The following is a 26,360-nucleotide window of genomic DNA, read 5'->3' as shown; positions in this document are numbered from 1 at the left end:
TTACCCCTACCATTTTTCGTTCCATAGCCTTCTGGGTTGTCCTCAACTTAAGTAGAACTCTCTTGGTTAGCCTCCACGTTTCAGCCCCATAGGTGAGTACAGGCAAGATGCAACTGTTGTATACTTTCCTCTTGAGCGATACCGGTAAGCTGCTAGTCATAATCTGCGAGTGCTTGCCAAATGCGCTCCATCCCAATCGTATTCTTCTTGTTATTTCCTTTTCGTGGTCCGGATCTGCGGTTACTACCTGTCCTAAGTAGACATATTCGCCTACTACTTCCAGTATTTCGCTACCTAATGTAAACTGCTGTTCCTTCCCGAGGCTGTTGAACATTACCTTAGTCTTCTGCATATTGATTTTCAAGCCTACCTTTCTACTTTTCCTGTCTAGGTCATCAATCATTATTTGCAGTTCATCCCCCGAGTTGCTTAGCAAGGCAATGTCATCAGCAAATCGCAGATTACTGAGGTATTCTCCATCTACCCTTATCCCTAACTGCTCCCATTCCAAGTCTCTGAATACTTCCTCTAAACAAGCTGTGAATAGCACTGGGGAGATTGTGTCTCCTTGCCTAACACCTTTATTTGTGGGAATTTTGTTACTTTCTTTATGCAGAACTATGGTTGCTGTGCAGCCACTATATATATCTTCCAGCACTTTCACGTACGGCTCGTCTACCCCCTGATTTCGCAATGCCTGCATCACCGCCGAGGTTTCAACTGAGTCAAATGCTTTTTCGTAATCAATGAATGCTATGTATAAGGGCTGGTTATATTCCGAGCATTTTTCTATCACCTGATTGATGGTATGGATATGATCGATAGTAGAGTACCGTTTCCGAAACCCTGCTTGATCCTTTGCTTGATTGCAGTCTAAGGTTGTCCTGATTCTATTAGCGATTACCTTAGTAAATACCTTATACGTAACAGACAGTAAGCTGATTGGTCTGTAATTTTTAAGGTCCTTAGAGTCCCCTTTCTTGTGAATGAGGATAATGTTTGCATTCTTCCATGGTTCCGGTACCGTCGATGACACCAGGCACTGCGTATACAGGGTGGCCAGTTTTTCTAGCACAATATCCCCCCCGTCCTTCAGCAAATCTGTAGTTATCTGATCCTCTCCAGCTGATTTCCCCCTTTTCATAGTTTCTAGTGCTTTCTTGACCTCTTCCTTCGTCACTGGTGGAACGTCTGACTGTTTTTCCCTACCGCAAATCTCATTACGGTCCTGACTACTTTGGCTACTGTAGAGATCTGTATAGAACTCCTCGGCTACTTTGACTATCTTTTCCATATTAGTGATGACATTGCCCGCCTTGTCCCTTATCGCATACGTCTGGTTTTTGCCTATGCCCAATTTCTTCTTTACCGCTTTAAGGCTTCCCCCGTTCTTTACAGCATGCTCAATTTTCTCCATGTTATACTTCCTTATATCGGCCACCTTGCGCTTATTGATTAGCTTTGATATCTCGGCCAATTCGATCAGGTCTGTTGGATTGAACGCTTTCATACTCTGGCGTTTCTTAATCAAATCTTTCGTCTCCTTAGACAGCTTGCCGCTATCCTCTCTAACTATCCTACCGCCTACTTCTACCGCGCACTCAGTAATGATATCTCTGAAATTATTGTTCCTTGCCTCTAGGGTAATGTCGCCATCCTCAGTCTGAAAACCTCCATGTTTAGGCAACAGCGCAAAAGGACAGAGACAAGTGGAAGGAGGTACACAACGACGACGCTCCACTTGTCTCTGTCCTTTTGCGCTGTTGCCTAAACATGGATGATCACCAACTAGCCCAAACCTCCGTTCTGCTACAGCTGAAAACCTATTCTGTAGCGAGAACCTGTACTCTTCTGCCTTCCCCCTCACCGCTAATTCGTCGATGGGTTTCTTTCTTACTAATCTGTTGCGTTCCTTCTTCAGATTTAGGCTAATTCGGGACCTCATTATCCTGTGGTCACTGCATCGCACTTTCCCGATTACCTCTACATCTTGCATAATGGCGGGGGTTGAACACATTATGAAGTCGATTTCATTTTTAGTCTCTTCGTTAGGACTTTTCCATGTCTATTTCCGGTTCTTCCGTTTGCTGAAGAAGGTATTCATGATTCGTAAGTTATTGCGCTCTGCAAACTCAACTAGTAACTCCCCCCTGCTATTCCTAGAACCAATGCCATAATCACCTACTGCCTTGTCTCCTGCCTGTTTTTTCCCTACCTTGGCATTGAAATCGCCCATTAGTACAGTATACTGCGTCTTTACTTTTCGCATTGCCGATTCTACATCTTCATAGAAGCTTTCAACTGCCTGATCATAACTACATGTAGGTGCATTGACCTGTACAACCTTCAGTTTATACCGCTTATTAAGCCTAATTACGATGCCTGCAACCCTCTCATTAATACTATAGAATTCATCTATATTACCCGCTATATACTTGTTGACAAGGAAGCCTACTCCTAGTTGTCGCATCTCTGGTAAGCCTCGATAACACAGTACATGCCCATCCTTCAGTACAGTATATGCCTCATTCGGCCTCCTAACCTCACTAAGCCCTATGACATCCCATTTCATGCCCTCTAGTTCCTCTAACAGCACTGCTAAGCTAGCTTCACTAGCTAGGGTTCTAGCATTAACCCTTTCTTGCCAAGTGTTGCCCACAGGCAACACACCAGAAAATATTTTTTTTCTGGAGCAGTTTCGGTTTCGGACGCTTTTTCTTACCTCCAAGCTCCGCCCATATTACTACTATGTGGACATGTTGCGCCATCTGGTGAGTAATAACGAAATTGATGAAGAGAAAAAAGAAGTTTGGCGCGCATATCTCTGCCGAGCAGTCGACTACGCGGCTTCAACCTCTGTGCACCGGTTTCCTGGTAAGCGGTCATATTTCCTCTGTCTTTTCTCAGTTGCTTAGAAGAAGGCCTTGGTTTGCTCCTTGTTGAATTACGTAACTGGCACTGCTAATTTGTGCTCGTAGGGGCGCGTCTAGTGTTTGTTGCCTACAGGCAACACCCGGCACTGTGCAGTATTTTTCATTCCGTTGAGTTTTCGGTGCGCTGCCTTTCTTCAATAGTGTGATACGCTGCCCACACCGCTAACATATCTTCTGCATGGCATCATGCAGGACGCACGGACCTGTCTACAGGTACAAAGAATGGATCCTAACATATTTTATGGAAAAATAGCCGCAAAGGCGCCGCCTGAATACAGCGATGACTCGGACCTCGACTCGTCAAGCGACGAAGAACCAGAGAATGGTACTTCGGCCCGAGCATGTAAGGATTCCTTTTGTTCCACCACTTCTAATTACATAAACATTCGAGCCACAAATGAAGTAGCATTTGTTGCAGAGTGAAGAGGTTCAATATGGGGGGAGCGAAGGGCTCGATCATCTTGAGCACATTCAGCTCTGCACTTTCGCGTGTAGCCACTGACGCCAGCAATGAGAGACATTATCGTGTTTACGCGTTTTCCTCAGCTATATATATACAGTGAAAGCTCGTTAATTCACAACTCGTTAATTCGAAATAGTCATCGTGGTCCGGTCCGCAGTGCATAGAAGTCTATGCGCGTAACAGCTCGTTAATTCACTCAAAAATTGGCGCCGCCACCCATAATTCGAACTGCGCGCCGCCAAGCGGCGCTGTTAAAAACCATCGTTGGAAGCTTTCACGGCAGAACGATAGATGGCACAACCATCGGGGCGCCGCTAGGGTGCTGGAACAAGTACTAAACAGTCTTTCCTGCCGCGACTCCTTCGAGGAACGACGTTTTAGTGTTATCGACCACGGTTTCGTGTTGCATTTCGTGAGCCCTCGTTTTGCACGCCGCTTGTTGTGAGCTTGTGTCCGCGAGATGTGTTCGCGTGGGAAATACTGTGCCAAGACGGTGAAGGAGAAAGTGGCTATTTTACGCGAGGTGGATGAACGGAAGGCCAGCAAAGTGGAAATCGCGAAAAAGCACGGGATTCCACCAAGCACGTTGTCGACGTACGTCCGAAATAGGAAGGCCATCGAGGATGCCTATGAAGCCGAAGATTTCGCCAGCAACAGAAAAAGGCTTCGGTTAGCCAAGTATCCGGAAATTGAGACCGCTGTGATCACATGGGTGAAAGAAATGAGAAGCGCTGACATTCCACTGAGCGGCCCAATTATCATGGCGAAGGCGGCCGATTTCGCCCTGCGCTTGAATGTGGAAGATTTTGTAGCCTCCGAAGGATGGTTTCACCGCTTTAGAGACAGACATAATCTTGTCTTCCGGGTGTTGTCTGGAGAAGCCAAAGAAGTGGATGCAGAAACTTGTGCCACGTGGCGAAGCGGTGCTCTGCAGCAGTACTTAGAAAGCTACTCGGCACATGATATATTCATTGCTGATGAGACGGCTTTGTTTTATAAGCTCCAGCCCGACAGAACAGTAACATTTAAAGGGGACAGCTGCACTGGCGGCAAGCGAAGCAAAGAGCGGATTACTGTTCTGGTCGCCGCTAATATGACCGGGACGGAGAAGGTCCCTCTTTTTGTTGTCGGCAAGGCACATAAGCCTAGATGTTTCAAGAACATTAGGACGCTGCCGACGGAATACTCCGCCAACAGCAAGGCGTGGATGACGGGCGAATTGTTTAAAAAATGGCTCTTGAAATTCAATCGGAGGATGGAGCTAGGGAAGCGTCAAGTTCTCCTCATTGTGGATAACTGCTCGGCACACAAAGTCGACGCCGAGCTGAAAGCCACAAGGCTCGTCTTTTTGCCCGCCAACACGACTGCGGCCTTGCAGCCGATGGATCAGGGGGTGATCAGAAACATCAAATGTTTCTATAGGCGCCACATGATCGAGCGCATGACTTTGTGCACTGGAAACCAGAAGACCAGCACCATCATATTGCTCACAGCAATGCACATGTTGGTGCGTGCATGGGAGCAGGTCACGCCGTCCACAATTGCAAACTGCTTCCACCACTGTGGCTTTGCTGCCGGAAGTATGAAAGAAAGTGGCGACGATGGGAGTCCGGAGCCTCTGCCTGCGGCTGTGCGTGCTGTGCTGCAGGACGTCAGTTTTGATGATTACGTTGGAGTAGACAGCGATGCAGCAGTGTGCGGTGCCCTAAGTGATGAGGACATTGTCGCTGAAATTGTTGGGGAGCAGTCTGTCCCAGAAGAGGCAGAAGACGAGGACGACGACGAGGAGCAAGAGCCCGTGCGTCCATCCGCGGCAGAAGTTATGGGAGCGCTGAATGTCGCGCGCCTTTTCTTCAGCTTTGAAGAGGGGGAAGAAGACTCCCTGCGTCGCATTCGCATGCTAGAAGACCGAGTGAGTACGGTAGCCCTCAGAGAGAAGAAGCAGAAGATGATAACAGACTTTTTTGCTAAATAAATGTTTTTCGTGCCCTCCGGGCATCAAACGCCTTCATTTTTGCTCACTTTCATTAGTTCGAATTTTGGTTAATTCGAACTGCCTGGCGGCCCCGTGGAATTTGAATTAAAGAGCTTTTACTGTATGTATATATATATATATATATATATATATATATATTGAATGCCTGGTAAGCTGCGCTGTAGGGGTTGCTTTGTGCGCTTCAAACAGCATCTCTTTTTTGCCCATATAGCAAAGCAATAATTCATCGCTTGTGTAATTAGGACTGCACTGTTCACTTGGTAGATCATATAGTAATTTGTAAATTCACTTGCCCTTCCTTTTCTCCATGTTTTATTGCGCCTGCTTTCTGCTCCATATTTACAGATTCATCAGCTGACTGTAAAGATGGAGACATCTCCAGAACTCCAAGCACAGAAAATATTGAGAGTACATTGGAAGAAATTGCCAGGCCTTCGAAGATTGTTCCCGCATGGAGTGTTGTCCAAGACTCCTCTGGTAATACCATGCCAAAGTGGAAGGAAGTACCACCCCATCCATCCCCGGTGGAGTCTCCCATCAGTTATTTCAGAAAATTTTTTGACGTGGACTTCCTGTCTCTAATCTGTGAGCAGTCTTCCCTGTATAGTGCTCAGAGGAACCCAAACAAAATTACTTCAATCACAGTCAATGATTTGGAGCAGTTTATCGGTACGGTGCTCAGTATGTCAATTATCAAGCTCCCACAAACACGCATGTACTGGTCGGAGAGGTTCCGCATCAGTCAGGTTGCCGACATCATGACAAGAGATAGATGGGAAGAAATCAAACAGTCACTGAATTTTAGTGACAACCAGGAGGCACCAGACCCGAATGATCCTGAACGTGACAGGTTGTACAAAGTTCGGCCCCTATTGGACCATGTGGTTTCTACAGTCGCCGACCGTTTTTTCGGACTTGAAGGGACCCGAAAAATGGTCCGAATAATCGAACAGTCCGAAAAATCCGTGAAGCACAAAAAATCCCTTTATTCAGAGGAAATCGGCTTAAAAAAGTCGCCGATTTTACCTTGCGGCAAACTTCTTTTGCTGGCGACGATTTGCGCTTGTATTTGCGCAAATCATGGTGGTCATGGTAGAATAGCTCCCACGCTTCTTTGACGGACCCGGCAGCACCGGCGGGGCCATGTCCACAGCCCGAGTGCGCACCACACCGCTCGTCAAACACGCAAAAATGAGGCACTTTTCGTTCAGAGCGGTGGAACCGCCGGACGCAATCACAAAACGGCCAAAGGATTGACGGCGCGCCACTCGGTTGACGCGGTCGGAGAAACTCGTGTGACAACACGGCGGACGTATGAGACAAAGCACAAAGAGATAGCTGCCCGCGTCAGCGTTGGCGACAAGAGCAGGTTGACGGCGATGACAATCCGACTGCCACCTCGAAGTGGCAGAGATTGCAGGGGCCTCTCCTGGCAAAAATGGGGCACCGAAACCATGTCAAGCCAATCCAACTGCAGAGCCAATCCACCTCAATCCAAGATGGCGCTTGTTGCGCCGGCGAAAAGCCGATAAGATGGCAGATTTTGGCCTGCAGGGGACTGAAATTAGTCCGAAAAATCGAACTTTCGGACTTTTAAAGTCCGAAATATCCGTCGCGAATATGTATGCGCTTCTATGGGGTGACTGACGGTGCCTCACTGAAGTCCGAAATATCCTACAAGTCCGAATTATTGGAGTCCGAATTACCCGTCGGCTACTGTAAATGCCGGGAGATACCAAAATCTCAAAAGCTATGCGTTGATGAGCAGCTAGTGCCATTCAAAGGCCGCAGCTCATTGAAACAATATTTGCCAAACAAGCCCAAAAAATGGGGTTATAAACTATTCCTTCTCTGCGACGAGTGCGGCATAATGTACAACTTTGAAGTCTATACAGGCAAAATTTTTCCGCAGCCAGGTTTTCCAGGTATCGGCGCCAGCGGCAACATAGTGCTGAGAATGGCGAGTGTCGTGCCTCGCGCTTTGGAATACATCCTGTATTTTGACAACTGGTTTTGCAGTGTGGACTTGCAGGTAGTCCTGAAGAAAGCTGGGATCAGTTCTGTAGGCACCGTACGTGAAGCTCGCCTGAAAGGGTGCAAACTTCCATCCGACAAAGAGCTAAAAAATAAAGGGCGCGGCTCCTACGTCGAGATGGAGACAACATTTGAAGGGGTCAGTTTGAGGGCTGTGAAGTGGTTTGACAACCGTCCTGTGACGCTGCTGTCCACATTTGCATCGGCATCACCGGACACTCCTGTCAAGCGCTTTGACAAGAAAACCCGAACGACGGTGAGCATACCTCGTCCTTCTATTGTAGGTGTCTACAATGAATCTATGGGTGGTGTGGATCTAATGGACATGCTTGTGGCGCTGTACCGTATCCATTTGAGACCCAAAAAGTGGTACAGGCGGCTCTTCTTCCATTTATTGGATGTAGTAATCGTCAACTGCTGGCTCCTCTACCGCCGAGATGCCAACGCGGCTATTGTGCCACGCAACCAGCAATTGACCCTACTGTCTTTCAAAGAAGAGATAGCGTCCGTCTTGAAACAGCAAGGAAAGGTTGCAACACCTTCTGGAAGGCGACCATTGGGCCCCTCAAGAATTGAAAATGAACTACAAGCAAAGAAGCGGCGTGGGCCAGCAGCTCTTGTACCCTGCAAGGAGGTCAGGCTGGACACTATTGACCACCTCCCAATGTTCTCAGCAAAAAAAGGCCGATGCAAATACCCCAACTGCACAGGCATCACACGTGTAATGTGCAGAAAGTGCAAAGTGCATCTTTGCTTCACGCCAGGAAAAGAGTGTATGTACAAATTCCACACTATGCCATAAGACCCATGCAGTGAAGCCTTCTCAAGGACTCATGCCTACTGTTGCCCACAGGCAACAAAGCTATAGTTCAGCTGATATATGTACCAATTTTTTGTGTTTGTAAAATATGCTTTGTCATGATGTAATAAGTGCAGACATATCAAAAATAAATGATTTTTTGAGTTATTTTATAGCCTCGTCAATAAAGGGTTAAACGTAGCCAGGGTCAGTTTTCAATGGCGGCCTGTCCAGCGGAGCCAGGCTTTCTTAGCAACCCCTGCTGCGTCACAGGTCTGACCGCCGCCGTGGTCAGACCTGTCAGAAGAGGCAAGCTGGAAGTAAATTTAGGCCCGCCTAAATTTTATTTCTGAGATACGAAACTGTCACCGCTCTGCCACCCTGGACCATTCTGCTCGGCGCTGCTGGTAATCAACTTGTGCCGATTGCATCTTCCGAAGCAAAATAGTTACGGAATTTTCGGCTGTGATTGAGCGGCGCGGTTCACCATGACGTGAAGTCGAAAACTGCTAGCCCTCGGAAATAAGTTATAATATAAAGATGCACCAACAATAACGTGTCACTTCCTTGTGTTCTGTTATTGTTGGCGCTTCTTTATTTTATAACATGTACCAACTAGCCCAACAAAAAGTTCTACTTGGAAATAAGCTCTGAATTATTGAAGAAGCTGAAAAGAGAACGGGTGGAACAAAGGCCAGTATCACTCGCGACCTCAACATTCCGGAGTCACCGCTGAGAACTATTCCGGCCAAAAAGTAAAGCAATTTACTAAATACAACTAAATTTGGCATCAAAAGGAAAGCCGCGAAGGAAGGAAAGTTTGCCGTCGTAGAGGCAACATGTGGAATGGCCGCAACAGGCACGTAGCTCGGGGATTCCTGTTGGCAGCGCTTTGCTTGCGCGCACAACGATGTTGGCAATCTGCTGGGGAACGTCGCAGTGCTCGAAAGAAAACTAATGCATCGAAGCTAGGCAACGGTACAGAAGAAAATTACCGATATTTTTAGACGGTAATAAAGATTTTCTTTTTGGAACCAGTTCAAAATAAATGCCTGGTTTTTTCTTTGTTAATTTGATTAGTGTTAGTTGCCACGGGCTTTCAAGGCGCTCATTCAGCGCAAGTCCACGCACCACTGCCAACATTCTTTGATTTTCAATTATAAAACGATATCGCGTGGCCCCCTGAAAGTCTTATAATTGAGGTTCCCCTGTATCTCATCAAGATGATCACCTCTAGATATCCCATGCAGGGTAGAGATTTATTTGCAACTGTTTACAGCGAGGCAACCACAGCACCGTGCAATGTCAATGCACAGTAAAGAATCCTGGGTGGTGGTCCAGAGTGCTCGATTAGAGCGTTGCTCATAGCAAAGATGTACAGCTTTTCCACTTTTTAGTAGTATTCATTCAGCACTGCAGAGGGGTCATGTCAGTAGCCCTCTGTGCGAATGCTTGTCTGCTTTGCCACAGTCCTTGCTAAGATATTTTTGGAGCATTTGTCTCGTTATATGTGTGTAAACACTCATGGCAACGGTGCAAATCCAGCGCACATGAACAGTGCGTAACCCGCGACCTCTGTGAAAAAAAATATTGAAAAACCATTGCCGTGGCTAGGTTTTGAACCCCCCCCCCAGAAAGAATAAATAAGCTTCCCTGGCACAGACATGAGATCTGCCAATCAACTGCGTCTCAAGCAGCAAAAATTGTCGTCTTGATCAAGTTTCATCTGCACTGACTGTTCCTTCAGAGCGAATCCACCACGCGGTCCACAGCCATGCCAGCCAGGCTTGAGACTAAGAGCGGAATCGAGCCAAGATCGGAGGATAGTTGAACCTCTTTTTCCTCCTCCCATACACCAGACTTAGCAAATTCCAAATGATGATTGATCCCAATTAGTCCAGACTGCTGGTGCAAAAGTGCCAAAGTGTTGTACATTATCTCGCTGGCACTGGCTTACATAGAGAGAGACAAAAAAATGCAAAGAGAGCAAAAAAGGAGCCAAAAATATTTTTTAGAAAACTGGGCGAAAACACCCACCTGGCGCTCAGCATGGTCGGCCTGCCAGCCTGTGACGTGCTCGATGAGTGCCTCATTGTAGTAGTTGGCCAACGAGGGTGTCAGACTGGGAGCCGATGGCTTGAGCACAGCCGATACGAGTGAGCCTGTGCCGCTTAGGCTGTGCAGGCTGCTCACACTGGAGGTTGGGCTGTCTCGCCTGCACACACCACACTGCATTAGATACAACGCATAACAATGCACGTCTCATGAGTGACCTGGCAGAGTGGGCACTGTAGTCGGAACCAGGAGAAGCGCCACGCCGCTCCATGTCCTTGTCACTGCCTGCTATGGGCTGCTGCTGCTGGATGGGTGGCAGGCTACGGCCAGGATGCACACCATGGTAGGGCGACGAACTGGCAGCTTCCACCTGGGCAGCTGCACCAACCAGACAACAGCTTATGCACCTTCCCACACCACCCCAAATCGATGCTTTAAATTGTCGATTTTTACACGTTGCAATAGTGCATCAAGTGGTTAGTGTAAGCACTGCAATTGTAGAACTAGTTTAACCCTTTCGCTGTCGGGCGTTTCTGGCCGTGACGCACCCCCAGTGTCGGCTTGGTTTCAGGGAACTAGCATATCTGGGAACGAGCATCGAGATTTATTTTTTATTATGATTGCTATACAAATAACATAGTCAACAGAATATGCACATTTCAGTGTTCTGTAGGTGTGGTTAATTAACATCATCATCATTATCAGCCTGATTACAAATTAGATAAATGAGTATAATATAAGAAAAAAAACTGCTCGTTACTTCTCTAGAGACCAAATCCGAGCTCGACACTCATGTTTATAATCAAAAGATCAAAAGAGCCATCACTCCAGTCCGAAGTCGAAGGTCCCGCGCGGTCAGCTATCCACAAGTAACCGCGCGCACAGAGGGCGGACTTTCGGTAGCCCGCACAATAGAGATAAACGGCACATTGTGAAATCAAGATGACAGAGAGAGATGGACAGAAGGTAAATCAGCCTCTTTTTTTGCTGCTAGCCGCAACCAAGAGCACGGCAAGAGAGACTGAAAGCAGCGATCTAGTCATGTGTCGAGAGGCAGCGGCGCGAGCCCTTGAACGTGAGGCGTGATAGCAGACACGCCAGCAGAATAAAAATAAAAACCTGCAAACCTGCGGAATATGGCAGAACAACCCTTGAACCCGTAACCGCACGCACGCACGCGCTGCAAGATGACTTAGCGCGATAGAGTAGCGCGCGCAGAGCGACCGCGCTCCCCCGCAAAGACGATGACGGGAGTGGGCGCGGTCGCTCCATACTCTTCAGTATATACGTGTCAACACAACGCGGGGCGAAAATACGAACTTGTAGAAAAATTTGACAGATGGCGCAGCCTGTCCAAGCGCACGAGCTTCGCGCTCAAGTGCGAAGTTTTGAATACACGATAGAGAATGTACCGGTACATCGGTGAGACTGTGGGGGGGAAGCGCGAAAACGTACCGGTACGTTCGTGACAGCGAAAGGGTTGCATTTTCCTGCTCTGGCAACGTATTGATTTTTGATGGACCTTTTTGAGAACTAAGGTGCCCATTTGTTCTGAAAGTGGGCATCGCGGCCGCGTTTCAAAGAAAAAAACCTGCCACTCGTGATAATGCAGCATTAACATCAAATTTTTGTGACCAAGAGACTTGCGGTGATGAGTGGTGATTATAACACGAAAATGGCCCCAGCTATTCACTAGTGAGTCTGGGTGGTTTTATTCCACAAAAACACATTATTGAAGGTCCGCCGCATGTCCAGCATATATAGCCTGCCTTTACAGCCAGTTGCAGCAGTTTTGGTTTGGTGGCTCAAGAAAACCAGGAACTGCTTCACCGCATGCCGCGAGAAATGAAACTGCTTTCGCCTGTAGTTTTTTCATGTAGCTGAAGAACAGCGCTGTACAGATAGTTTATTTTTTTACACATTGTTCCTGGGTCACTGATTTCCCAAATGTATATTCTATATTTTCTTTGTTAATAATGCGTCCGTAGATATTGTGCCTTTTTTATCTTATAACTCGCCACAAAAATGACAATTTTCCAATTTTTTTTGTGCCTAGTAAATGTTTCCCTTTGCAACTTGGGTTTTTGGCAAGAGCATTCCATTATGTGCAATTTTGTATGCTGTACCTCTTCCTATGAAAAAGAACCAAGGTGCACAACAGCAGCAAAGGATGTCATCTGGATGACTAAGAAGCCATTATTCCCCCTAGCGAAACAAAAGCATACTCACTACTTTGCGCTTGTTTTGTCAACTGAATAGCTTGCTGTATTGTTCTGAAAGCTGAAAAATAAAAGCAAAGAGATCAGTGGGCAGCCTTTATTGCACTGCAAATCAGCATGTACACCCTCACTACATAGCAGGCATGTCTGAATAAAAAAAGATTATTGCATAGAGGTGCACTTTTAAAAACCCTGGCTTACCTTGCAACCATTCACTGTGCAAATCAGTATCATAGAAAGTGGACACCTAGAAAATCCTTTACAAATGAACGTGGATATATTGAGGGGATTGTGAAATAATTTGATATATAAAAATTGCAACAGACAAGCTTACCTGTAACCCATAGCAAGAACACACTGCACCTGTGCTAGTCATGCGCTTCTTGCAGACTACCCTGCCGTTGACAGCATATCACCCATTAGCCACTGTAGGCCTAACCTGCTTCACATGAGCCCGTCTAATCCTGGAAATAATCGGGAAGCACTCCAGGCAAGGGACCCCATAAAGGGTAGGCTAGGCACCACGGTAATGAACCTTCAAGCACACCATACATTCACCTCACAGTGCAATCACATCACCCAGATGGGATAAGTTTAATGCAAGTATGAGAAATTGGAACAATGACGCTATATTTCTGCACGCAATTTTAGCCCCATTGTCCAAAAAATCCGGCATGGCCATGACCTGACTGGTTGTAAGCTTGTAAGATGCCATATATTAGCCAAACCAGCAGGCACTGTCAACTTGTGCTAGGCCTTTGAGATCCTTCCAAGACCAGGCACATTTGTACAGCTTCATTAATGGTCTTTCACATAATGTGGCATATTGTGACTCCCACAATGGGACTCATTAATGCTGCTGTGATATAAAATACAAGATCAGCTCTAAGCAACGCTGACAAACTATGTGTCACCACAGCATAACAGACATGAGTGTCGTTGATGGTACAATCTAAACATTTGCAGTTAAGATGCACAGCTGTATGTCCAAATTCTTGTTCCTGCTAGCTGCGGTGCAGCGCACATACACTCTGCACGTTTCAGTCCAGGCACATCCATAAGTCTGCTTAAGAGCGCAAATGGCAAAAGCCGGTTCACAGGGCTATTTTCACTAACTGCATCGTCATGTCATCCCTACTAGCATCACCAACACCATTTCCACTATCATAATTATCATTGTCATTGCAATTGCTACTATTGTCCTCATGCTAGACAATGAGAATTACGATCGGTTTCTCACGAGACCGACAAGGCCTAGTGGTGCTCAACTGGGGATTGAAAATTCAGTAACATTTCCTGCTAACATTTACGCAGCCTAGAAAGGCTTTCACCTTAAAATGTGTTTAACGAATATCTAAACATGCAGAGAGCTACATTACAATTACTTAGAGCAAGCACTACAATGTTAAAGCTACAATACCAGTGGTTTCGTGTCCCAACATTTCTAATAGAATAAAGAATGATTGCATTCCTTTTTAGTACAATATATGAAACAAGGAAACAAGGGACAGTCTACTGTTGGAGACGAGTATAAAAATATTCGCATATTCTGGTAGACCACTTGGTGACACTATTAAGGAATTTATATTTTAAATTCATCAGGAAAGTCAGGTATTAGAGTACTGTGCCCTTTTGTTGCCACTTACATCTCTACTACATTTTATCACTATGCCACAGTATCATACGGATAGATATTTGTGTTCATATCAACTTAAGGCAGCCTGCTTTTTCCTCTTTCAATAAATTACAGCTACCTTATTCTTTAAAGGCCCACTGTCCACCCTCCGGTCGAAAATATTTTCTTCCCCGGTGACTGTGAGACTTCGCCCCTAGAACGCAAGGCCGCAAAATGTTTTTGAAAAGAGTGACTAATAACGCAGTTACAGCCACCGCAATCACCCGATCCTGTCATGCCTCTCTCCTTTCATTCCCTCGCAAAGGTTTTTCACTCTCCTGCCCGAGGTCATCTAGCCTCCGCAATACAAATTCCCCTTCCTCCTCCGCGTTTGGCGGGAGGTGGGGCGTGGCTCTCCACGAGCGCGAAAAAAAAAAGAAACGGTCGAGGGAGCGCGCGCCGCTGGATTCAGCCTGGCCATGGCGAGGGAAAAGCGCGCTGCGAGCGGTAGACACCCATCCTTCTCCCGTCAGTCAGCGAGACGGACCAATTGACGTCGTTCCCGGTATGTACGTCATTATCGTGGCCCGTCGAGCCAGCGCAGGAAACGGGGAATCTGGCTTCCCGGAGGAGAGCATGAGATAGCTTTGAAATGTATTTTCGATGCTTTGCGGCGCGCGTGTCACTGTAGCATTTTGCACAGACTATCTCCGGTACCTGATCGAAACACTGGGCTCCTTTGCTTAAAAGGGCCTTCCCTGGACAGTGGCCCTTTAACCTTGCTTGATTCACTTTTAAAATGTGTTCAAAACAGAAAATCACACAACCAAAAACGGCGCCACACTTGTAGCAGTACTGCTATTAGCAACGATGCTACTGGCAAAAACGGTCGTTGGTATCTGCGGTAGATGTCACTGGGATTATTTAATTTGTTTATTCCTTTTATTCTATTTCAATCTATTTTGGTACTTTCAATTATATTCTTAATAAAATTGGTGCATCTTAGTGAATGAGACGTTCTGCAAGCGAATTAAGCTGCGTGGCTGTCACTGTGTCCATAGAGCTGCACAGAGTTACTATATTAGTAACTCTACGTCGTGTCCACAACGTCAGTGCTTGCGGACGTGGATTACCGGTGAGAAAACGAGTATATGACATGGAAAAAATTATTTTATATGGTTCTGCTGTGTTTCGAAGCTTCACAACAAAGTATTCATTAATTTCGAGATGCAGCTTTACAATAAAGCGAGAAAAAAAATGTTGAAAAATGCACTTCACTGTCCCTTTAATAAATAGATGCAAAAGAAGAGAGACTGAATGATTCCAACTATTCTTGCAAGTATCTGCTTGGGTAAGACGAGCTTGTGAACATTACATTACAGTCGATGCACATTACATTACATTTGGCGCACATTACTAACAATCTTCTCTGTAGCTTTTCAACCCATTTGAAACAAAAATGATTACTTTATAGCTGCCATAGGAAGAGTGCTTGCAGCATACATGTTGATATTTTATACTCACAATACGAAAATTTGGGGTATACTTCAGCTCTGCATTTAACGCTGCATTTAACAGCAAAGCAGCAATCATGGCTCCTGTCTGCAAATCCCTCCCCCCTCATTCGTGCCTCTGTTACCATTAGTACACAAAGCTAAAATCCCTGCTTTAGCCAAGCTATGTCCCAGCCAACGCCTAGCCAATGCATTATGTCCACTGATTACACTAACAACATGAACATTATCAGAGAAGCTATTTTGAGACAGGAAAAAGGTCAAAATACTTTTCTGGTTTGCTTTCTAGGGTTTAACGTCCAACTCAGGCTATGAGAGACACCATAGTGGAGGATTCCAGAAACCACCTGGGGTTCTTTAACGTGCACTAACATCGTACAGCACATGGACGCCACTCCGTTTCACCTCCAACGAAACGCAGCCGGTCGGGATCGAACCCAGGTACTCCGGCACAGTAGCCGGGAAAATACTTTTCCCAAAGAGCAAATTACACATGAAGAAGCAGCTAGCACTCCTGTTTTTTCACGTCCTCTCAAAATTGCTTTTGCGCTGTTATTCAGAAGTGCCATGCAGATCTACATAAAGAGCATGAAAAGAAAGACCATGCATTACAGAGTGCTTTGAGGTGAGAGGCAAATTATCACAGGCGACATTCCAAAATCCCCTCTGAAGTCAGTGATGCAGACACACTTGCCGTGCCCCAGAAAAAAAAACCTGTGAAGGCACGCCAGAACTTGCTCAATTAGAACTTGTTTCAGTGAAGCTGTTTCTACCTCATCTCAATTCTCAGTTCTGCCATTGATAACTGTAGCCTTTTTGCCTCATGATAACCTCTCAACCACGCTGATTGCACTACTGAGAGGAAGCATTATCATGTTCTGGGTCAATTAGTTCAAACCTTGAATGGGGCAGCTGTGTGACTGTCACGTCACCTCTGCTGCACAATTGAATCGCGAATTAGGTCCACTAATGTTTTCTTTACACAAAAGCACTGACCAATGCGCTGGGGTTACACAAACAGTATACGTAGACAGCTGTGGCTATGCAGCTAAAGTTAGGCAGGAAAGAATTCAACGACCTCGCTATTGTAGATAGAGAGAAGGGAAGAGGGGTCATGGAGCGAGCTAGAAAAGCACACTAGTTGGGAGCGCATGGTGACAAAGGAATGTCTCCTTCCCCTCCCTTTGTTCCTCATTCTATTTTCTGGCAGGCGCCCATGCAGTCTTAGCTATAAAAAAGAGGTCGTCAACCTTTACAGTGACCAGGCAACCACGAGAAGCCATGATCCGCGGCATTGTAGTAACATGTTCACGTAGGCTGTTTCGATTGGTCCTGCCGCGCGTCGTCATGTACGAGTCAAGTGGAAAAGCCAGGAAAATTCATTTCCTTGTATTTTAGGAATTTATTCCTAGTGCATCAATTCTTTTTGATTCGGTATCTGCGTGACAAAGGATTCATCTAAAGCACAGTGTTGCAGGGCCCCTTTAAGGGTTGTCATGAGAGGATCAATATTGCTAAACAATTGCCATAAACTTAGAACATATAGCGTAGTGTTTGACAGCAGAAACAGGCGCGAGCTTCAAATCAACTAACGCACTGTGAGATGGCGTTGGCATTAACTATTTTCAATTCAAGAACTGTTTAATGGCATCTTTGAACAACTTGCGCCGGAGTTGCCCAGAAACACTGAGGCCCAGAGTAAAGGAAGCCTTCCTGGTGCACGCCAGTATCGTTTATTAGAGACGCTACAAGCTACACCCATTTAAATGTATGGATATCTCAAAATACGGCTGATCCACCCACAGAAGCAGGGCTCTCCCACTCTTTCAGCTTGAGGCTCTACATAAAAAGTTAAACCTCAATATAACCAAGTCGTAAAAATCGGCAGTTTACTTCGTTATAATAAAATTTCGTTGCATCGAAATTCTGTGCCTAGCATGCGGAAACATTAACAAAGCACTTGCCAGTGTAAGGACTACGTTTTTATTTCCTCTAAAAGTAATCCGTGACTAGCGTCTCTCAGCTATCAGAGATGGCCTCATGCTGCATTCATAGGCCCATTGGGATAGCATCGCTTCTTGCTCTCCTGTTAAACTCGAGTAGCGCAGCAGCACGTCAATTGCGTCAAGCACTTCGCGGTTGCTTGGGGCTTCGCCGTCTTCGGCGTCAATGTCACTGCCTGGGTCCTCCTGCGTGTTTCCCCGCACGTCTTGCACGATGGAGTCATCCGTCACTTCCTCGGTAGCAACAACGCAATTGTTGTCATAGAGGAAGTCCTCCAAAGCGACACTGTCAGGAAAGGCCCCGTCACTTTCCAGGCATCTCCATGCTTCTTCGAGACCGGTCTGATCGTCTCCCTCGCGGTGTTCAAGTGCTTAGGCAGCGAACGGAGCTCCTTCATTGGCCTCAGTGCTGTCGCATTCTTCAGGGGCACTCATTCCAGCCGCAACGTTCTCAAACCCAGCCTTCCAGAAACAGTTCTGAATATGTCCTTCGACGTCACCTTCCAGGACGCAAAGAACATCTTCAAAGCTTGAAAAATGTCCCCCTTGGTGGGGCATTTCAAGCGGTGATTGAGCAGTAGCTTGTCAATCAACCCACGACCTCGCACTTCACATTGTTTATTATTCCCTGGTCGAGCTATAGTTCGAACTATGGCTATACGGGTGTAGTTCGGTGGGAAAAACCGCAGCTCGACATTTTGCAGCTCCACGTCATCGACTTGATGGGCAGAACAATTGTCCACCGAGAGGCAAACACTGCGGCCATCACGCTCCATTTCCTTGTCAAACGCCCGGAGCCAGTCACGGAAGATGTTGCGGGACATCCACACCTTCTTGTTCGAAGTGTACTCACCTTCCAACTTCCGAGCGCTATTAAAACATTGCGGCTTCTCACTTTTATCAATCACAAGTGGCACCCGCTTGTCGGTGGCATCCATGTTTACGCAAAGAAGCGCCGTGATGCGCAACTTGCTCTGCTTCCCGCCATGACAGTGATCCCCTTTTAGTGCTAGAGCCCGATTTGGTAGCATTAGATAAAAAAATCCAGTTTCATCCGCATTGTACACCTCTGATGGCTGGTACATCGTCAGTATTCTTGGCATTTCCTTCTCGAGCCAAGCAGCGGCTTCAGGTGCGTCAGCCGACGTCGGCTCCCCGCAGAGCACCCGTCCGACAATCCCTTAACGGGTCTTGAAACGGTGGAGCCAATAACTGCTAGCCTTGAAGGCGTCCTTGTCAAGCAGGCAACCGAATTTCTTTGCTTTCTGGTGCAAAATTGCCCCACTCACTGGCACATTCTGTGCTCTGGCGTCCATAAACCAGGAGAACACAAGTCTTGTCCACATCTTCATAGGTAGCCGTCCTCAATCGCTTACGCTCGGCGCTTGTGCCACACTTTGCAGAGCTGAGGATGGAGTCCTTGGCCTTCAAGATTGATGAAGGCGTACTATGAGATATGGCGAATCGAGCAGCGACGTCTTTCTTTTTCTCGCCTTTCGAAACGGCTTCCAGAATTGCCGCTTTTTGCGCGAGTGAAAATGCTTTCCGCTTACAACCATTCATGGCGGCAACGCACGCGGGAAATCAGAGGGAAGGAGTCGTAAAGGAGAATCGACGAGCCGAGCAGAAGACTGCGGCAAGCACGCGGGATACCAAAGTGAAGGAGAGTCGGAATCGGCAAACTGAGCGACAAGCAGCACACAAACGATTGCGGAAGCGGCAGCCGCGTGAGAGCCGTACGAGAATGGGCAAATAACAGATGGGCGTGCAAGCTGACGCATCAGCCTCCGCAGGCACGGGGATGAGGTTCTTTGGATCGCAGCAAAGGAGTGAGAGCAGGAACGGGGGGGGGGGGGGGGGGGGGGGGGGGGGGGAGATACGGAGACTCCGCTCTTTTTATTGTGATGAAGCAAAAAGACAGGGAGGCTAAACGACAGAGAGAAAGAAAAAAAAAAGCAGGATGCAGGGGCGTGGATACTCTAGAGGCATATCCCTTATAAGGAGTAAATGCCGCGCGCCCCGAAAGGCCCGTCCGCGTGGGTTACCCAAGTCTCGTGCGCTGCCAACGCTTTCCCCTTGGCCGACGTCGCCTCTGGGAAATTTTTGTCCTTCCGGGTAAAATTTATTTGCCTGAAGATTTCGTTGTAGTTACAGAAACATTTACTTCATTATATCGAGATAAAATTTACATGGTTTCCAACGGGCATTATGCTATGTATTCCTTGTTTTTCATTATATTGAGGATTTCGTTATACTGAGGTTTAACTGTAGCACTAAACTTAATTCAGACATTCATATACCCCATGTGCTCCATTACTGGCTCTCAGTCACCCTGACATAGATAGACGTGCAAGACACGCGAAGCACAACAAGCCAAGCATATGACAGCAAGTGCACCAACTAAATGCAGTTCAGGTGGCATGCATAAAGCATCACTTGTGTGCGCTAATTACCAACATTATAATGCATAAAACCGCACGTACAGAGCTTTCTTACCTGTCACTGCAGTGGGACCCCAGAGCGTAACTTTGCACACGTGACATGCTCACACAAACACCAAAAGCAATCGTGAAACCATCCATGCACTAGCTGCTTTATTACACAAATGGTTCCAATGATGCCACACTGTTGGTTACCGCAATGAGCACTCTTTCTTTCTTGGTTATTTCGTGGAACTCACGTTTTCATTTGAAGCATTAATTTTGTAATAAGCTGGCACAGACAGTTTTCTTGACGCATCATTTCCCCATGAAAATTTGTCATTGATCGATTTTGCTTTTGCAGTGCAACGGTCACCACATTCAGTCACTGTTTTAAACTAATTATTTTGCACCCCTTTGAATGCATATTCCATTTATGGGCTGCTTTCTAGCTTTTAGCACTTCCTACTCCAGAAACAGCTTGATTTTTGCTTCCTGGACTGTCGTTTTTTTCCTCCTACCAGCAGAAGGTTATCACCATTGTCCTTGGCATACTAGTGCCACTGCCAATACCTCAATTTCAAGATGCAAATTGCTCGAGTCCTATCATATCAATTGTAGCGACTCGCATCGCCAGCATTGGCCGCGTGCCTTCCAAGACCAAGCTGAGCTTGCACGTGTTTGGTAGAACACTCCAGACCTAGTAGAACACTCCAGACCTATGCCTTGGTCTGACACTACTCTGGCAAGCTTTCAATAAATGTGGCTGTCAGGTGACCTCCACACAACTGGAAGTAGTACCTAAATTAAGAATGGCAAGTTATCTTCTGAATCCAAAAATGTACCTAAGGTCATTTCATTGCAAGAAATTTATTTTCTGCTGCTGATACAGTGAAAGCTCGTTAACTCAAATTGCCGGATAATTCGAACTACACTACTTGGTCTATCCAAGCTCCATGGAGGTCTGTGTACAATAAAGCCCATTAATTCGAAAGTGAGTGGGTGCCGCTATGGATAATTCGAACTGTGCGCCACTGCGTCTGGCGCCCGGCACATGGCCAAAGGAACGCCTCCGCGATAGGGAGGTAAGGCTGCACACTTCCAAAACGGGGACAGATGATGAAATTAGGCAAGACCATGAAAGAGTGGACAAAACTTAAATGGCGCCATGACCGGCGCGGCGACGGCTGCCTGCCCTCTCTTCTGCCCAACCTCTGAAACTTGCAACTAAATACTCGCTAATTAAACCACCTCTAATTTGCAAATATGGATAAGTATTTCTGTCGGCGCGGTCCCACCCAAAGCCCATAAAAGGTTGACCTCGCGGACGGGCACTACAGGTCTCCAAATCAAAAACCAAATCATTACATGTGAAAAACTTTTTTTGTGACAGTTGTCCATCCTTCCACCGATCAGTCGTCAAACTAAAGCACACGATTAGCCGCGATCATGACACCGGCTTTTAGCATCATTCACTTCAAAAGGTGTTTACCGCTATCATGAATTCCAATGACTGTGCAACAATGGAGGATGCCCAACCCAATCGCGGCATGATAAAGTGAAAGTACTGAAAACCAAGCTTGCACAACCGGATGAGTGCTAGCACTTTGCCAAGTTCGCAGCATCTTGGCCCAGTGCCAAGAAATGAGCAGTGGGCTGCGATGGCGCGAAACGGAGCGACGCGCGATTGATTAACGCTTTTTTTTCTTTAATTCTCACTGGCAAAAGAGGACGGGTGTGTTCATTATGCGAGTGGGTTCATTACACGAGTAAATACGGTAAATTTACTGTAATGAAAATGGTCCTTGTCAGTTTCTTATGGCCATTTGACAATTGGAACTTCTTTCCCGGTCCCATGAAGTTCGAATTAACGAGCTTTTACTGCATTGTGAATACGTGAAGCACCATGGTGTGACAAAATTACCCCTAACTGCATACTGTATCATATATGATATGCAAGTAAACACCCTTGCCATAATATTGCCTGAATGATTATCGCACCGCAGATATTGGAAAAGAACCGCAAAAAGCTAATTTATGACCTAATAATTTTTCTGCAATGCTTCCTTCAGTTAGAATGAAGAAAATCTTTTCTCAGCTGCCCCGTTGTGGTGGTGCAGTAATTAGGGCCCTTGACTTGTGTGCTTAAAGATGTGGGATCAAATCCCGGCCACGGCGGCCACTTGCGATGCCACTGCACGTTAAAGAGCCCCAGGTGGTCGAAAATTCCAAAGCCTTCCACTATGGCGTCTATCATAGCCTGAGTCGCTCTGGGACGTTAGGCCCCATAAACCAACCAACCTTTTCTAAACAAATTGAATAACACTGCATGCTACCTTCATGTACATTTCCTAAGAAAACTATTAAATAAGCCCTCCTGAAGATTTAGTTACTGCGTAAATGCAATTCCAGACAGCACACACTGTGGTACTAATTCCTTTCTTACCATTAAGGAAAATGCACTGTATCTCATATGACACACTATGTGGTAAGGGGATGAGTTTAGGGAGGACAAGGTAAATAAGGGTGAATAATGATTTCACATTGATCCCAGACTTTTGAAGGATATTCAAGAAAAGGACAGATCAGTTTTGTACATGAGCAATCTGATTTATTTTAGGTGCTACCTCTGCTGTGTGCCTCAATTACCCAACTCTTTTAGTGCTTTAGCTGTGATGTAATCAATACATTTTGAACATAACACATTGTGAGCAAGAATAATGCCAAGATGTGCATGGATGCCATTCAGACTGTGGTAAGCAATAAGCAGCATGTGACATGCGCTCAATGGTGTCGACCTTTTCTGCACTAAAGCTTCCCTTATGAAAGCATGCTCCAGCAAGCCAGCTTCCCTGCAGTTCTTTGAGGATGGTGCATGGAAGCCCCAATCTGCGGAGATGTGGTTTCTCACACAACAGCAGGTTACATTTTTTTTTTTCCCCCTTCTATTCTGGATGTGGACGTCCTGTGAGTGACGCTGTGCAAGTTCGGAGTGGTTTGTGAAAACGGCAAAAATTCATCTTATCGAAGGACAGGTGAAATAGTAAAATTTCATTAATGAGACCAACGTTAATATGAACATTCGGATAATTCAAACTAGGAGCATGGTCCCGGCCCATGTAAGTCTATGCTGCTGGATGCTCATAAATTCGGACATGGGTGGGCCTCATTCCGGTTAATTGGGATGAGCGACTGAGCTGCGGTACAATGCGTGCAGTCAGCTGCCTCCTAAATAGGCTTCCCCAAACCTAAACTGCATGGAATAGTGGTGATCGTGCGCACTTTGGGACGATAATCAGAATTTCTCCATTTCAGCTCAGTTCCATAGTTTTGGTTTTGCTTTCCTTCACGCCATCCTGCATCAGTCAGTTGCAAGCAATGGCACTGTTTTGTACGACTGTGAAAACGGTGGCCTTCACAATTTCGGAGTACTTACAGGGATAGAAAACTCGTGTTACTTTCGGTTTCAACTACTTCACTGCATCTGGTGACTGAAACGAAACTGATGTTTAGAAAGGAAAATGCATGCAATGCAATAAACTGCGGCGGTAGCCAAGTTGTCTAAGGTGCTGGCACATGAAGCACTCTTTTTTTGCCGGCAGTGGTTCAAAATTGCTCATTGTTGGGACAATGATACAACACTTCCGAAGCCTTTCCTCAGGTCGCTACAAAAGGAATTGGCGCCAACGTCTCAAATAGGGGGCAGTTTCCTTCTTCAATGTTCCAGATGGCGTGCATAAAGTAAAGCACACGACTGGGAAAACCCATCCTTCTCAATTGGGTTTTATTTCAAATGCAGATAACCATCATACAAGTAGTCATTAGATAAAACTACTGTGATGCAAACAGTTTTTGGCAATTTTGTCAAGAACATTTGATAATTTGAATTCTCTAATAATTTAACACCTTTCCTAGTGCCTTGAAGGCCGAATTAATGAGATTTTACTGTAGTTCATCTTAAAAGGAGTCCACTGCTTGTCTATTTTTTGTGGCTCTTAACTCTTGGGAACCCATCGTGATGCTGCAGTGGTTAGGGCACTCGACTACTGTGCCCAAGGATGCGGGATCTAATCCCAGGCGCAGTTGCTGCTTTTTGATAGAGGCAAAAAGCAAGGCACCCGTGTGCTGTGCAATGTTATTGCGCACAAAAGAACCCCAGGTGGTCGAATTTTCTGGATTCCTCTGCTACGCCGCCTCTCATAGCCGCAGTCGCTTTGGGACGTTAAACCCCAAAAACCAAACCTTAACTCTTGGGCAGACTTGAGGCAGAGTTGGTGTCTACTAAAACGAACAAAGTGGTACCCATACTTATGCTTTCAACGCCACTGTCCTGAAGTATTTAGCTGAAACGGTCAATCACCTCCCTTCTCCCTACATATCACTTGGCCTTCTCTCCTTTTACAACCTACCTCCCTGTCCCTTCATCCTTGTCCTCTGCTCTGGGAAAGTTTCCTCGCTCTCTTCCATCCATCAATTATCTCTTACTAAGCGGAGAACTTCAATGCCGCTCACACTTATTGGGGTATCCCCAGACCCTCAACCCAGGCTGCCTTCTCCAGTCTTGACCAGGAACGTTACCTCACGTCTGGTCTGCCCACTCGCGCGGGCACAATCTCAAAGCACGCAATGACACCCAACCTTTCTTTCTGTACCAGCATTTCCTATCACTGGGAGGTCACTGCAAAAACTCTTCTCAGTGATCATTTTTTCATCCACCTTATCGCCTCTCCCCCCCCCCCCCCCCCCCCCCCCCACACATTTCTCAATGGCGAGCAGTCACCCACACTTACTGGCACACCTTTTGCATTGCACTATCTTCCTATTCCTTTTAATCTTACGACCTAGAGATCAAGCATCTTTGCAGTGCTTTTGTTTAGTAGCTGTAGGGTACCCTCGCTGCTTGATACAAAACCAGGACCCTCACCTTCTTAGCTTATGACTTTGCCGTAAATGTCTCCAGTGTTCTTTACACTCCCAACCCCAAAATTCCCAAAGTTTTCTCTCGAATTACTGCTCTGCATGCTGAGACAATCACCCACTAAGCCTCCCTCGAGCATTCTTGTTAAGTTCACTTTGCGACAGTACCATGCCGCAGTGGTGCAGTGGCCAAGGCTTTCGACTGCTGTATGCAAGGGTGCGGAATCGAATCCGGGCAGCCACTTTTCGATGGACGCAGAAAACAAGGCACTCGTGTGCTGTGCATGTCAATGCTCGTTAAAGAAACCTAGGTGGTCGAATTTCCCGGAGCCCTCTACCATGGCATCCTCTCTCTTAGCCCAAGTCGTTTTTGGACATTAAACCCTATAAACCAAATCAAACTTTGCGACAGTCTCGATTCTGCATTGCATTCTACATGGTCTCTCTTTAAATCCCACTTAGGCACTAAACTCACCCAGCTCCCACACTGGTATCTTCGACCAGCTAGCTTCCATCTATATACCACCCCATTCCTGTCCGGGCTACACAGGCGAAACTAACCCAGATCTAGTCTGCCATTCACTCTATTGGAGCTCGAAGCGGACCTGGCTGCTAATGCTAACCGTTCCGGTGAGGACGGCCTTACTTTCATAGCACTCCGCAATCTCCCCGACTACACCAAAGAATTCCTCCTCCAGACACTCAATGAAACTTGGAACAGCTGTAGCCAGTGTTGCCAACTCAAAAAGAAAAGCTCTACAGGAACCCCAAAACCCGCCAAAAATCTCTAAATACAATATTTGAATAAAAAAGATAATTGTTGAGCGTTTTATTCTGCTATTCAAATTCTATAAACAGTTTGTCCCAAATGACTCGGGCTATGAGGGATGAGAAGGGCTTCGGAAATTTCAACCGTTTCGACCACATGGGGTTTTCAAACATCAGTAGGCAGGTGCCTTGCTTTTTGCCTCCATCGAAAAGAACCTTCTGCTTTCAGTAGTGCAGCACCCTAACAACCACCACGGCAGGCATTGAAGTATGTAAATAATATATGAATAGACATTACTTATTTTCCTTACGACTCCATTTACCTTCCCCAATTTTAACTAAGACTGCAAAAATACTTTTCTTCCCTAGCTATAAACTGCTGACTACAGGCACAATCACTTGCACAAAGAAGTCGCCTGCTTCATCTTGGTTCGCCGAGCAGTCTGCAGGTGATTGTTCTCTCCTACCACTGGTTCTAGGCAGGGTTCCAACGCTGCTGACAACGCACACCTTCCTTTCATGCTGATTTTTTGGATTACATTTGCGAGCAGTTCGTGATTTGAGCGGTATTTATTCTGCCTTTGAAGTCCGGCTCGAATAGTTATGATGGGAATTGTCATCTTT

At 46.3% G+C, this 26,360-nt stretch overlaps 1 protein-coding gene across 2 annotated transcripts in view; it reads right to left on the bottom strand.

Annotated features, from left to right (window-relative positions):
• wcy (WW domain-containing adapter protein with coiled-coil wacky) overlaps positions 1-26,360 on the bottom strand; it is a 235,541-nt gene that overhangs the window by 41,213 nt on the left and 167,968 nt on the right. For both annotated transcript variants that reach the window (XM_084591604.1, XM_084591603.1), the window contains 3 exons: positions 12,510-12,560; positions 10,499-10,658; positions 10,263-10,440 (listed from right to left, as the gene is read on the bottom strand). In XM_084591604.1, coding sequence (XP_084447730.1) covers positions 10,263-10,440; positions 10,499-10,658; positions 12,510-12,560 — 389 coding nt within the window. The remainder of the gene's footprint in view (positions 1-10,262; positions 10,441-10,498; positions 10,659-12,509; positions 12,561-26,360) is intronic.

This window comes from Amblyomma maculatum, chromosome 1 (genome assembly GCF_055883805.1).
Source record: "Amblyomma maculatum isolate TAMU_Amacu chromosome 1, ASM5588380v1, whole genome shotgun sequence".
NCBI classification, from domain to species: Eukaryota; Metazoa; Arthropoda; class Arachnida; order Ixodida; family Ixodidae; genus Amblyomma; species Amblyomma maculatum.
Note: the sequence above shows the minus strand (reverse complement) of the source record. Positions and strands in the feature narration are given on the sequence as shown.